The 15,539-nt window shown below is 36.2% G+C and overlaps 2 protein-coding genes across 2 annotated transcripts in view; both read left to right on the top strand.

The window, feature by feature from the left end:
- LOC143551976 (serine/threonine-protein kinase GRIK2-like) overlaps positions 1 to 15,539 on the top strand; it is a 233,707-nt gene that overhangs the window by 148,731 nt on the left and 69,437 nt on the right. The window lies entirely within an intron of this gene.
- LOC143551983 (zinc finger protein JACKDAW-like) lies at positions 11,493 to 13,575 on the top strand. Its single transcript, XM_077042308.1, has 3 exons — positions 11,493 to 11,860; positions 11,943 to 12,342; positions 12,614 to 13,575. Exons 1-3 carry the CDS (start codon positions 11,731 to 11,733, stop codon positions 13,473 to 13,475), a joined length of 1,392 nt encoding a protein of 463 aa, XP_076898423.1. The 5' UTR covers positions 11,493 to 11,730; the 3' UTR covers positions 13,476 to 13,575.

Here is a 15,539-nt window from a genome sequence, read left to right as displayed (position 1 = left end):
CTTCCGGATTACAAAAGCTACCATCTTGTATCTGAAGTGTTTGGACATGTGGGGATGATGAAACTCCAGATGTTTGAGTAGATGTCCATTGATTACCACCTGTAGCACTAAGCCCTTCGAACAAAGCTATGTGAAGGTCAAGATGAGGCAACGGGCGTGTTTTTAATGACATTGCCCTCGGGTGACCCTGCGCCAAATTAATATGGACTATAATTTATACTTTTCACTCTAAAATATAACACAATACTAAAAACATAAAGAAATATACACCTTCTTAAAATCTTCCCATTCCTGAGGCGTTAAAGTGAACATGTTTGTTTCTGGGTTGTAAAGATTTCCAGTCTTGTTTCGCAAATAACACCATCCTACATATTTTGATTTCATGGTATCAAAAGCATTTCTAATTTGCTTTTGACTCAAATCCATGTGAAATTGTTCCTTGAGTTTCTTTCCTAATATAACCCAAGACTCTCTGCGCAAGCTTTGTCCATTTCTACCTACCCGCCCAATTTCTTCAAGACATGTTTCTAATAAACATTTAATTGCGTCATCCGTCCATTGTTGTCGACCATCATTAGTTTCCATCTACAATTATATATATTCTTAACAATCATTTGTTCACAATACTCAAATAGCATAACAAAAACAATCATGGGTTCACAATACTCAAATACCATAACAAAAACAAATGGCTTAACAAAAACAAATCAAAGGTGGTTTGGGTCAAATACCATAAACCGACACACTCTTTTTTCTTAAAATGTATTTTCCTAAAGACGAAAGTTTATGGACCAAAATAAAAGAAATCATTTATATATGTTGACTTCTCTGAAAACTACTACCAATCTTGCCATATATCTCTGAAAACTACTACCAATTTCATAAATCTTCAACAACTCTCAAACAAAAACAACCAGACAATCAAACTCTAAAATACACACTTATAGCACATCTGGTACACTAGAATCTATCTACTGATTACAACAATCATAAAGACTAAAACTGGAAAACAAACGGATTCAAGAATCAAAACCCTAAATTAACAGAAGATGAACAAAATTGATGTTTGAGAGAGAAACTGAACGGATTGTATGAATCACGATAAAACTTCTCGACTCTTTCAATTTATATAAGCAGACCAAATCAGCCCAAAACACAACCACCAGAACGAGGTGGTCGAACGGCGGTGGTCGAACGGATTAATGATGAAGCAGCGGGGGGTCGACGGAGGTGGTCGAACGGTGGTTATGGCGGCGGTATGACGACCGAACCAAGGGAGAGAGCAGGAGGCGGTATGGCGGTGGTTATGGCGACCGGAACCAAGGGAGAGAGGAAGAGAAGGAGTGTACCTGGAGGAGCGGAGGCTGTGGCGATGGCTGCCGGCGAGTGGAGGAGCGACGGAGGCGGTGGCTAGGGTTGGAAGGGCTGGACGACCGGTTGTGGAGGATGAAGACGTTTGAAGCATGTTTCAATAGCTTTTGTTTTAAGAAGTTATAAGCTGTTTGCAGATCTTATTCTTTTAAAAAAACAAACTGTCTTCACAGCTGATTGTCTGCGCGCCTGCAGACATTACTCTCCTGAAGATGTTTAAGTTCGAATTGAACAAACAGCGATTGAACTTTGGTATTCCCGAAAATGAATTTTATATTGTTATTTAATATTTTGCAAAATAGTTTAATATATAGTTGCATAATATAATGTGTTACGGCTTAGCTTCTCCCATGAACCTAATATAAACCTTTATTTCCTTTTAACAATTAATTGAAAGTAATAATTTTAATTTTTATGATTTTATCTACTATAAAGGCATTATGAGTAATCACTAAAGTTAGGAAAACAGTTGGTTGAATGGTGGACGGATTAAACAAGTTTTAGGACCAAAAAAATAAAAATAAAATGAAATTTAGGTTAAACGACTTGATTTATTATGTATTAATTATTTCTAAAGTATTATAATTTACATATATAGCATATCTATATCTATATCTATATATACATCCCATTGATCTATGCACCTCTATATATAATTAGAATGAAGAGTAACAGAATCGAAGGTTTAAATCTACTTTGATTTGTATACCTATCTTCTTCACTTAAGTTTGAATATGATGTAATTATTGATGTCACCCTTCATGTGTTCTAAATCTGTCATTGATTTCGTTATTAGATTTGGTTCGTCATGCAGTCTATGATTAACTTTCTCTAACAGTTGATAGTTTTAATAATATGAGGATATATATATATATATATGTGTGTGTGTGTGTGTGTGTATTTCTCTCATATAATAATATTAGTGCATACAATTCTAGTAGGGTTGTTAATTAACGTTTCACATTAAGCATTTATTTGATATATTTGATTGTAAACCTTAAAACAAATAATAATGAAGCTGTGAACTGTATGTGTATGAGTTGTTCTTAAGAAAAACAAGGAAGGTGATATAAGATTCAAATTAAACCTAAGTATTAATGAAATAACTAGTAAGTTCAATAAAAAAATATATAATTATAATAGCCTAGTCTCAATTGTGATCACGGGACGTTTATACATTCAGATGTGGTGCTTTTATAAGTAGAAACCAAAGTACAAGAGTACTGTCTTCAATTATTTGACATGAACAATCAATGAGAAGAAGTATACCTATGCTACACAACCTTCTTGAATTAAATTTTCCAAAGCAGTCCCAAGTATTTTGATGGTTCGTAATGGTATCTAGGAATTTATTGGTTGTCCTTAGGACCTCATGGTACTTCTTAAAGTGCCTAAATACAAAACTTGCATAACTCAATCCATCGTATCTTTGCAATCGAGGACTGTACCTAGCTACATGGAAAAGTTAGTCTCCATGTATAACAGAAGAAGGTGATCAGATGATGAGTTTTTGATTTCTTGCATACATGATCACATGCTAAAATGCTATATTAAGTCTCTGTTATTCTCATCAAACATTAAGGAGCTCAATCACTTGAAAGGATATGTGGCCTTAGCTTGAATCAGGGCTCGAGATGTGAATTTCCTCGGTCACATTCCTTGCATCAAGTCTCAACTTTAGCCTTAACGAGTGGCGTCTCAATGTTTTCGATCATGTGATTGATATGTCATCTATGTGTATGTATAATTTTAGGCATCAAAGGCTCAAATCATATTGCCAAACAATTTCAAAGCCAAAATTACGTATGTACATTATAATTTGTTACTTTTTCATTAGAATATAATTTAGGAGCCCTAAGGAAGTGAGGGACCTAAATCCATTGAGCCACCTGGCTTTAACTATATGTTTTAAACTCATTTTCACCTTAAGAACATCAAAGTAGTTGATTCCATGATAATATATAGTGAGTTGTTTTTTGTTTGTAGTTATTCTAGGTGCAGCTTGTCATCTTGTCTTAGTGTTATGGTATATATTGCAGTCTCAGGTGCTGTTTGTTTTTGCAGACATAAACTGTCTGTAAGCTGATTTCATCTGTTTTTATGTCTGCAGCTGAAGATGTGGTCTGAAGCTCTGTAAGCTGAAAAAATAAGACTGTTTGTTTTTATAAGTTGATACTGTCTGCATAAACTGAAAATATGTAAATTATCAAACTTATCTCACTGGATAGAAGTTATTTAACATTCAAGTTACATAAAATTATAATATTAAAAACAAGTTTAAAAAACACATAACATAAAATAAACTCAAAGCACATTGTTTTGCATTAATTGTTGTGCTATTTGATCTCGAAGTTGACTCATGAATTCACGATCCGCTGCACTTCCATGTCGAGCTTCTCCTTCTTCACCATTATCTTGTGCATCTTCATCTCCATCTTGAAAACGTACATTTGGGTGATCATATTCATCAAAAAGGTCATCGCTTAAACCCTCTTTCCGTATAAAATTGTGAAGTGCAAAACATGCAATCGTAATATTTCGTTGTGTAACCAACGAGAAAGGCGCCATTTTTTTTAATATTGGAAAACGTGCCTTTAATACCCCATAAGAACGTTCAATAACATTTCTAAGTTTTGCATGTGCGTGGTTGAACTTTTCTTTTTCGGTCAATGCACGATTTCTTCGAAAATCTCCAAGCCAGTACCTCACATTTCGATATGGTGCCATAAATCCACGAGTGTGTGCATACGCAGCATCACATAGATAATATTTATCTAAAAAAGACGATGCATGCATCAAAACTATATATGTAATATAAGAAATAAAGTTGAGATTGTAATATATATACCCGGAGGAGGTAGTGGAAATGGTGCATTAGCATTTGTTAAAGATTCAGACAATATTCTAGAATCATGTGCTACTCCTTCCCATCCGGCCACCAGAAAGGTAAATACCATATTGAAGTCACAAATGGCCAAAACATTTTGATAGCACTCGCCTTTTCCTCTTCCTCTATACAAATGTTGTTTATGAACAGGGACAATGGCATGTATCAAAGTTCCATCAAGTGCACCAATCGCTCCCTATATAGAATTTAATCGTTAATAATATACATGGAAAGAGATCACAATAGGACTTTTAGGACGTACCTTAAAAACTCTTCGTAATCTTTTATTACGTCTTGGAGTATCTGGATTAGATGTTGGTACTATAACCTCTTTAGCAAACTCCATCATTGTTGCCAACACTTCATGAAAATACTTATGAATTGTTTGTTTCGAGTGTTGAAATCTACGTTTAATAACGGAAAACCGTTGATTGTGACCGAGCATCATCAGAAACATAGCCATTTTTTCTTCAACGGAGATGTGTTTGCTATCTTTTAACCAACCTTTCACTCTAAAATGTGTGCAAAGTCGAACAAATGAATCACGTGACATACGAAGGAGTTCAATGCTTTGTTGATTGTTCCTACGCAACAGCTCTAAAGTAAAATGGTGTCCAGACATAACCGAAGTGTTATCTCTTTTTCTTTTGTGATTTCTCGGCCAAAAGTATCGAAGATATAAGAACATCACAATGAGGAGCAATAACTTTTGATTATAATCCATGATAAACCTGTCGAATAAGAGCAAAATGTTTATGTTGAAAATTGAATATAAGAAAGGCCTAATTGCAAACATAATAGTTCAAAGTAGTACAATAATTGTTCAAAATACAAAGCAAATAAAGGTTCATATAATACGAATCACATACTACAAATCACACCAAAAGACAAATACCGACTGACCAATGTCATCCACTACAAATACCGACATACTACAAATCACACCAAAAGACAAATACCGACTGACCAATGTCATCCACTACAAATACCGACATACTACAAATCACTCTCCCTACTTAAACATTCCTAATGTCGTCCCGGTCATCTTAATCCACCCTTTCAACACCTCAGGGTCTGATGGCAATGTCATCCACGCTTGTCTCATTTGTATCGACTGACCAAAAATGTTAAATGCTGCCAAAAACAAGGGATCTATAGGCTCTAAGCCAACTAATTTCAACTTATCATAACATTCGTCAGTTGATGGCCCTGTGCTTTTCACCATATGCTTGAGTGCTTGTTGCATATCTTTCGCTAAATCATCTAGGGTAATGGTGGTTTTAGAGGTTTTGGCTTTTTTGTTACGCCTAGCTTCATTATGATTAGAAGTTTGACCCTTATTATTGGAAGGAACTTCATCATCATTTTGAAAGCTTTGTTCATGAGAGTCTCCATCATCATCTTCCGGATTACAAAAGCTACCATCTTGTATCTGAAGTGTTTGGACATGTGGGGATGATGAAACTCCAGATGTTTGAGTAGATGTCCATTGATTACCACCTGTAGCACTAAGCCCTTCGAACAAAGCTATGTGAAGGTCAAGATGAGGCAACGGGCGTGTTTTTAATGATATTGCCCTCGGGTGACCCTGCGCCAAATTAATATGGACTATAATTTATACTTTTCACTCTAAAATATAACACAATACTAAAAACATAAAGAAATATACACCTTCTTAAAATCTTCCCATTCCTGAGGCGTTAAAGTGAACATGTTTGTTTCTGGGTTGTAAAGATTTCCAGTCTTGTTTCGCAAATAACACCATCCTACATATTTTGATTTCATGGTATCAAAAGCATTTCTAATTTGCTTTTGACTCAAATCCATGTGAAATTGTTCCTTGAGTTTCTTTCCTAATATAACCCAAGACTCTCTGCGCAAGCTTTGTCCATTTCTACCTACCCGCCCAATTTCTTCAAGACATGTTTCTAATAAACATTTAATTGCGTCATCCGTCCATTGTTGTCGACCATCATTAGTTTCCATCTACAATTATATATATTCTTAACAATCATTTGTTCACAATACTCAAATAGCATAACAAAAACAATCATGGGTTCACAATACTCAAATACCATAACAAAAACAAATGGCTTAACAAAAACAAATCAAAGGTGGTTTGGGTCAAATACCATAAACCGACACACTCTTTTTTCTTAAAATGTATTTTCCTAAAGACGAAAGTTTATGGACCAAAATAAAAGAAATCATTTATATATGTTGACTTCTCTGAAAACTACTACCAATCTTGCCATATATCTCTGAAAACTACTACCAATTTCATAAATCTTCAACAACTCTCAAACAAAAACAACCAGACAATCAAACTCTAAAATACACACTTATAGCACATCTGGTACACTAGAATCTATCTACTGATTACAACAATCATAAAGACTAAAACTGGAAAACAAACGGATTCAAGAATCAAAACCCTAAATTAACAGAAGATGAACAAAATTGATGTTTGAGAGAGAAACTGAACGGATTGTATGAATCACGATAAAACTTCTCGACTCTTTCAATTTATATAAGCAGACCAAATCAGCCCAAAACACAACCACCAGAACGAGGTGGTCGAACGGCGGTGGTCGAACGGATTAATGATGAAGCAGCGGGGGGTCGACGGAGGTGGTCGAACGGTGGTTATGGCGGCGGTATGACGACCGAACCAAGGGAGAGAGCAGGAGGCGGTATGGCGGTGGTTATGGCGACCGGAACCAAGGGAGAGAGGAAGAGAAGGAGTGTACCTGGAGGAGCGGAGGCTGTGGCGATGGCTGCCGGCGAGTGGAGGAGCGACGGAGGCGGTGGCTAGGGTTGGAAGGGCTGGACGACCGGTTGTGGAGGATGAAGACGTTTGAAGCATGTTTCAATAGCTTTTGTTTTAAGAAGTTATAAGCTGTTTGCAGATCTTATTCTTTTAAAAAAACAAACTGTCTTCACAGCTGATTGTCTGCGCGCCTGCAGACATTACTCTCCTGAAGATGTTTAAGTTCGAATTGAACAAACAGCGATTGAACTTTGGTATTCCCGAAAATGAATTTTATATTGTTATTTAATATTTTGCAAAATAGTTTAATATATAGTTGCATAATATAATGTGTTACGGCTTAGCTTCTCCCATGAACCTAATATAAACCTTTATTTCCTTTTAACAATTAATTGAAAGTAATAATTTTAATTTTTATGATTTTATCTACTATAAAGGCATTATGAGTAATCACTAAAGTTAGGAAAACAGTTGGTTGAATGGTGGACGGATTAAACAAGTTTTAGGACCAAAAAAATAAAAATAAAATGAAATTTAGGTTAAACGACTTGATTTATTATGTATTAATTATTTCTAAAGTATTATAATTTACATATATAGCATATCTATATCTATATCTATATATACATCCCATTGATCTATGCACCTCTATATATAATTAGAATGAAGAGTAACAGAATCGAAGGTTTAAATCTACTTTGATTTGTATACCTATCTTCTTCACTTAAGTTTGAATATGATGTAATTATTGATGTCACCCTTCATGTGTTCTAAATCTGTCATTGATTTCGTTATTAGATTTGGTTCGTCATGCAGTCTATGATTAACTTTCTCTAACAGTTGATAGTTTTAATAATATGAGGATATATATATATATATATATGTGTGTGTGTGTGTGTGTGTATTTCTCTCATATAATAATATTAGTGCATACAATTCTAGTAGGGTTGTTAATTAACGTTTCACATTAAGCATTTATTTGATATATTTGATTGTAAACCTTAAAACAAATAATAATGAAGCTGTGAACTGTATGTGTATGAGTTGTTCTTAAGAAAAACAAGGAAGGTGATATAAGATTCAAATTAAACCTAAGTATTAATGAAATAACTAGTAAGTTCAATAAAAAAATATATAATTATAATAGCCTAGTCTCAATTGTGATCACGGGACGTTTATACATTCAGATGTGGTGCTTTTATAAGTAGAAACCAAAGTACAAGAGTACTGTCTTCAATTATTTGACATGAACAATCAATGAGAAGAAGTATACCTATGCTACACAACCTTCTTGAATTAAATTTTCCAAAGCAGTCCCAAGTATTTTGATGGTTCGTAATGGTATCTAGGAATTTATTGGTTGTCCTTAGGACCTCATGGTACTTCTTAAAGTGCCTAAATACAAAACTTGCATAACTCAATCCATCGTATCTTTGCAATCGAGGACTGTACCTAGCTACATGGAAAAGTTAGTCTCCATGTATAACAGAAGAAGGTGATCAGATGATGAGTTTTTGATTTCTTGCATACATGATCACATGCTAAAATGCTATATTAAGTCTCTGTTATTCTCATCAAACATTAAGGAGCTCAATCACTTGAAAGGATATGTGGCCTTAGCTTGAATCAGGGCTCGAGATGTGAATTTCCTCGGTCACATTCCTTGCATCAAGTCTCAACTTTAGCCTTAACGAGTGGCGTCTCAATGTTTTCGATCATGTGATTGATATGTCATCTATGTGTATGTATAATTTTAGGCATCAAAGGCTCAAATCATATTGCCAAACAATTTCAAAGCCAAAATTACGTATGTACATTATAATTTGTTACTTTTTCATTAGAATATAATTTAGGAGCCCTAAGGAAGTGAGGGACCTAAATCCATTGAGCCACCTGGCTTTAACTATATGTTTTAAACTCATTTTCACCTTAAGAACATCAAAGTAGTTGATTCCATGATAATATATAGTGAGGTGTTTTTTGTTTGTAGTTATTCTAGGTGCAGCTTGTCATCTTGTCTTAGGCTGAGGGGTGTGGGGCGCTAACCTGGGCGCGAGAGCCCCTCCGCTCGCGCCCCCAGGCGCTAACCCCACACCACCGGGGCGCGAACGGGGCGCGAGCGCGAGCCCCCAGGCAGGCGTGAGTGTGGTCACGGGAGAAGAGAGAGAAAAAGCTGGTGTGGATGCCCAAAAGAGCCGTTGAGCTCGGAATTAATAAAAAAAAAAACCTTAAAAACCTCTATATAATACCCCAAATTACTCCCATTTCAACCATATCAAAACACAATTTCACCTTACAAACTCCTATATAATATCCCAAACTCCTATATAATACCCAAAAATGTCTGGAAATTGGTACCCAAACCTAGATTCAGATTATATTGACGACGATTTATGGTCGTCGCCAGACCAACCGATGTTTTATTCGGGGCCGCAAGAAACATCCGGCTTCAACCATCCAACATACAACCGTCTCCTAACTTTGTTGTTCCAGAGACACAAGAATCACACGGTGATGCTACGGGAGCAAGAAGACGCGTCCACCGGAAAAAACAACTTGCAACGGACGGGCCGGGACCGGCTTCGACTCCGAGGACGAAACGGAAAACCACTCCGTGGTCATCGGATGAGAAGGAAGCCTTGTGTCGGGCTTGGATAGTCATTTCTGAGGATCGGCGTTGCGGTAATTGTTTTAACGTTTTTAAAAATGATTTTTAATAAAAAAGTTAAATAAAAAAGTTAACTGGAAATCTAATTTAATTATTCATTTTGCAGCCGACTACCAAAAAAGCAAGATTTTTTGGACAAAGGTTAGGGAGACGTTCTATACGCTCGTTGGGAGTACAGAGCGAAACGCCGATATGATTTCGGGTCGGTGGTCCGAAATCAGAAAATTTGTCGGCTTGTTTACTAATCTTTTCAACAGGAACGCCGGTCGTATGAGACCAAGTGGCAGTGATGATTTGGCGGTTTACAATTTCACGGTCGAAGAGTGGAGGCAGGAGTGTTTGCGGAGGTATGGGATGGTGAAGACGTGGGACGATTTAAAGTTGTGGGAGAGGTTGAAAAGGTGTTCCAAGTGGGTTGAGCTGGTGGCGCCGGACCTTGATGCGGAAGTAGGGCCGAAACGGACTAAAACTAGTTCGTCTGGAGCGTATAGCACTTCCGCCGGGTCGGATTGCCGCGTTGGATTCGACCTAAACATTGCGGGGGAGGAAACGTCTTCACCGCAGAGGAGGCGGCCATTGGGAAGGGACGCCAAGGGGAAAAAACCGGCTGAGGGGGGAGCCGTAAACATCGCCGATCTTGTTGAATCCCTCAATAAATTCAACAAAACCATGGAGGTGGTCTCTAATGACAAAAAGGAAAAAAGTCGAATGAGAGATTTTGACTTCCTTACAAGAGACTTCAGTAACCTAAATCCGGTCGATCAAATGCTGATGGAAAAGCAAAAGGAACGTATCCGAAAGAGGTTGATCGAAGAAGACCAAGCCGAAGAATAAGAATAATGTTTTTTTTAGTACTTTAATTTTTATTTTTTTTTAGATATTAATGTGTTTTTTTAATTAATGTGTGTTTTTTTAAATAATTTATGAGTTTTTTTAATAATACGTTTTTTTAATACATTTATAAAAAAATAAAAAAAAAATCCGCTGGAGCCCCTGCTGGAGCCCCTCCACACCAGGGCCAGGGGCTCCAACGGGGGCTCCAACACCCTCCTTATCCAGTTTCTCTCTCTGCCACACGTCATAATATTATTGGCTGGAGCCCCCACTGGAGCCCCCATTAGAGCCCCCCCCACCCCTTAGCCTTAGTGTTATGGTATATATTGCAGTCTCAGTTTCAACTTTGTTTTGTATTATTCCTCGTCCTTATTTTGGGAATTAAAAGTGTCTCTTACATCAGTTCCGTCCTTTAAGAAAACCTATTGTTTAAAATATTGGTTTTATGTTACATGTTAACTTCATTATTTATAAAAATAGAATTTAAATCAATTGCTTTCATAAAATTGAGTTAAAACTTATATTACAAACTTCCAAAACCCGATATTTTGGGCTAAAAAGATGTGGTCAAATTGAGTCCATGGCTGCCGTAGTGTACATGGAAACCGTGCTAAGATAAGGCTCTCTCTCTCTCTCTCTCTCTCTCTCTCTCTCACACACACGCTCGCTGTGTGTGTATGTATGTGAGAGAGAAACAAGAAATATTCTGTTTTGAAGTTGCTATCATGTGTGTGTTTTTTTCTCTGTGATATATATGATTCAAACAAAGGCAATAAGACAGAACAATCTGCCTCACAACTTGATTCAAAACTCAACCCAAAACTCCATGGAATTTCTTTCTTTTTCTTACTTTTCTTCATCTTTGAACAACAACACTAATTGAGCTTCATAACCCATCATGCTCATGATGTCTTTATCTTCATCTTAATACTTTACTTGTAATTAGCTACAAGTTCTTTAATTCTACCTTAATCTACACTTTTGTTCGTCAAGAATCCATTGAAGAGATGTCTGGTTAAGTTCTTAGAGCTATAAAGAACAATTTAGTTCATTACAACAATAATATTCATCATCTTCTTCATCACTTCATGTTCATGCTCATATTCAAGGTCATGTTCATGTATATTATTGATTAGAAGCTATATTTTATTATCCATCACTTACCAAAATTTGTTCCTTTTTATCAAAGTTTCAACCAAGATGATGTCTGGTGATGGGTTTTCATCGCCACCTTCTTCCCTCACCTCCTTAATCCAGGATCCCATCCCAAACCCTAACCCTAATTCCTCCATTTCGGGCAAACGAAAGCGTAATCAGGCTGGAAATCCAGGTAAAACAATACCCATCTTCATCTTTACTCAATTTAAATACTTTTCAAATTTGTTCTTAATTATATGACCAAATATGTGTAGATCCAGAAGCTGAGGTGATAGCGTTATCGCCTACATCATTAATGGCTACAAATCGATTTGTATGCGAAATATGCAATAAGGGTTTTCAAAGAGACCAAAATTTGCAGCTTCATAGAAGGGGACACAACTTGCCATGGAAACTTAAGCAAAGAAACAAGAATGAAGTGTTGAAGAAGAAAGTGTACATATGTCCAGAAAAAACATGTGTTCATCATGACCCTTCTCGAGCTCTCGGAGATCTGACTGGAGTTAAGAAGCATTATAGCCGGAAACATGGAGAGAAGAAGTGGAAATGTGAAAAGTGTTCAAAGAAGTATGCGGTTCAATCGGATTGGAAAGCTCATAGCAAGATTTGCGGTACTAGAGAGTACAAATGTGATTGTGGCACACTATTTTCAAGGTAAGTATTTTGTTTATCGTTTTTGAGTTTTTTTAGCCGAGTTTTTCTACTTAAAATGAGAACTCGGCTAAAAATACCAGCCCTTAATCCAGTACCGGATAAAGGAAAGGTTTACACTCATCTCATCCTTTCAGAGTCTCAAGACCCTACAAGTAACTCTGTTACGAGCTTACTGGGTCCATCCGTTTGTTGTTTATTCATGTTTTCGATTTAGATTTGATATTTGTGTGTGTGTGGGTTTGCATGTTTGTGTATATGCATGAATTAACAGGAAGGATAGCTTCATAACACATAGAGCATTTTGTGATGCTCTAATGGAGGAAAATTCAAGAATGGCGTCACTTCCAATGGTTCCAAACATGGGCAGCTTGGGCTTTCGGAATGACTTGTTGATGACGAACATTGGTGGCGGTGGTGACGGACAGTACCAACCTATGTTTGGTGGACTTATGGAGAATAATAACCTTGATGTCAATGGAGCAAAACCAAGATTACCAATGTGGTTAGACCCTAACAATCCCCACCTTGAAAACCCTAACAACTCAACGTTTATAGGCTCATCGAGCTCGAACTACAACAATGGCGGTATGCTACCACCGGAGATGATGACTTGGTTGGGTAGATACAACGGATTACCACAAGGGTTATCCTTAAAGGAAGAAGAAGTACAACAACAACAACAAGCACAAAAAGACATGCAGTTAAACTCCATGTTTAACTTTGGTGGTTCCATACCTCAAAACAATATTATGTGTTCTACCCTACCACCAGTTTCACCTCCGGCACCGGTGGGGAACATGTCGGCAACTGCCCTCCTACAAAAGGCAGCTCAAATGGGGTCCACAAGAAGCACAAACTCCGGTGGAAATGACACCGGATTCGGGCTCATGAGCTCAACTAGAAACAATGATAGATTGATGATGATGGCAGCTCCGGCTGGTGCTCCTGATGGAGCACCACCTAGCAAAGGCACCGGCTCTGGCGCCGGAGAATTTGGAGATGGTGATTTAACAAGGGACTTTTTGGGAGTTGCAAGAAATGACAGAACGGTGTCGTTTAATCTACAACAAGAGTTAAACAAGTTTGCATCTTCATCAATGGGTTTTAATCAATTTAACAGGAACCATGAGTAAGGATGATGATGATTTGTATTTAATGATGGTTTTAGGAGTGTTTTTTGGACAATTTGTGTAGTGACATGTTTCATTATGTCACGAAAAAACATGCCGGTTTCTATGGGTTTTAAGTTTTAACATGCATCATCTTTGTCGTGCATAAAGAATGGTTTTTATGAGGGCCATTAATTACCATTACACGTACTACTCACATGCTAGATATTATACATTCACCACACGTTCATACACATGCTACTTACTATATTAATTTCAAAATATATATATTGCAAAGTGTGTGTATATATATAGGGAAGGGATATTTTGAGAACCATGTTAAGTTTTAAGAACTTTAGAACTCAATTCTAGGCCACACATTTAATTAGGTGGATTGGAATATGTGGTTGAGATTAAATCTGGCAAAAAAGTCAAAGTAGGAGAGAGAATAAATATGTAAGTGGTTAAACTAACTTTTACGTCCGTTACACATGTGTAAAAAGTCGGCTCGGTGCGTAAAAAATTCTATAATTTTTTTACGTGTATGTAACTTACATATATTACGCATGTGTAAAAAAAATCGTTACACTGAGTTCTTTCGAGTTCTTAAAACTCAAAGAGGTTTTCATTTGAAATCTTCCTATATATATATATATATATAAAAGATATTTTAAAGTTCTTTTATTATTATGAAGCAACGTAAGTGTTCATGTGATACTATAGTTTTGATTGCATGTGGGTTCATAGTAAGTAAATTTGCTAAAGTGTTGACTAAAGATACATATTAGATAAGTAATTATTTTATAAATTAAATGGACAATATTATATATGTATAAATTAAAATTTAATAGACAGGTTGTTAGAACGAAATATATAAGTCAAGATTAATTTGTGCTTGTTTCTTCATTCAAAGTTAATCGGCAAACAAACTCAAACTTAAGATATCTAACTTTGGGGATACATTAATAAGAGCTCCTTTTAATAAAAATTGAAGCCCTATGTATACCGGGCGTCCGATACTAAACTGAATTTTAATTGTTTAAAACGTAACTGAGTTACATATTCGGTTTTCCCCCAAACTGAATTAGTTATTAGCCTTTTGGCTTTAGAAATCATCATCATCGTACTCAGTAAATCTCATCAATAGGAAAGCTATGATAGGGTCATGAGGAGCATAAGATGTGGACAATCTTACCTCTACCCCGTAGAATTATAGAGAAGCTGCTTTCAGTGAGACCCTCAACTCGATAGTAGTTTTGTATCAAACTTTGGACATAAGACACATAACACTCAACCATTGGGACGTCGACGGATTGGTGCATGCACCTTTGTCTTTCGGCTATTAATGTCACCACATGATGCCTTCGCCACTTTTAACGCTATTTTTACGAAATTAGTAAAATAATGTTAAAATTAGTGCAATCTCGGTTAGAAGTATACATGTTAAATCGAGGAATTCGGGTTCATATGTAATAATGGACTATAAACAAACAATCAAACGTACCCTGCAACATAATCCCACTCATAACAAATTGAAGTTGCCAGTAGGTTCTAACGGATTGGAACAATAGCAAAGATTTCCTATCTCCAATGAATAGAGAGCTTGCTATGACTAAGAACATTGGCTTAAAAAAACCAATGTTTGACATGTAAAGTGTGGCTAGTAAACAGCTAACACAAAGCAAGGCTAAGAAAATCATATTAAAAAACAAGACATGAGAATACTAATATCAATAGTAATGAGTATTGATAAGTGATAACATGAAGTTGTTAGAGAACTATATTAGTATCAGACAGAAGAGCAAGTAACAAAGAAAAAAAACATTAGATGTGAATCTCTTTAATTAAACTTGAAAGTACCTATATATATATACTCTTCTAAAAAGTCTCTACGTCCATATACACAGACAAATTTGAAGAATCTGATAACTGATGAACACCCTTGTTAAAATTCTTATTGTTTTTTTGCTTACTGTGAATTCACTACTTTGTTTTTTGTTACATTATAGAGACTTTCAACGAGATAACTCATCCTTCATTTATCGTCATTCAAGCATGTTTAACTATTTAAATTTTCTAATATCCACA

The sequence above is a fragment of the Bidens hawaiensis genome, unplaced genomic scaffold, assembly GCF_021521415.1.
Source record: "Bidens hawaiensis isolate Kalapana, Puna unplaced genomic scaffold, B.hawaiensis_p1.1 tig00016746_1, whole genome shotgun sequence".
Lineage (NCBI taxonomy): Eukaryota > Viridiplantae > Streptophyta > Magnoliopsida > Asterales > Asteraceae > Bidens > Bidens hawaiensis.
This window is presented reverse-complemented; position numbering and strand designations above follow the sequence as displayed.

Coding starts and splice junctions, on each gene's coding strand:
- LOC143551983 (XM_077042308.1), top strand. CDS start 11,731: ATGATGTCTGGTGATGGGTTTTCATCGCCACCTTCTTCCCTCACCTCC. Junction 11,861..11,942: donor TAATCAGGCTGGAAATCCAG/GTAAAACAATAC, acceptor AAATATGTGTAG/ATCCAGAAGCTGAGGTGATA. Junction 12,343..12,613: donor TGTGGCACACTATTTTCAAG/GTAAGTATTTTG, acceptor ATGAATTAACAG/GAAGGATAGCTTCATAACAC.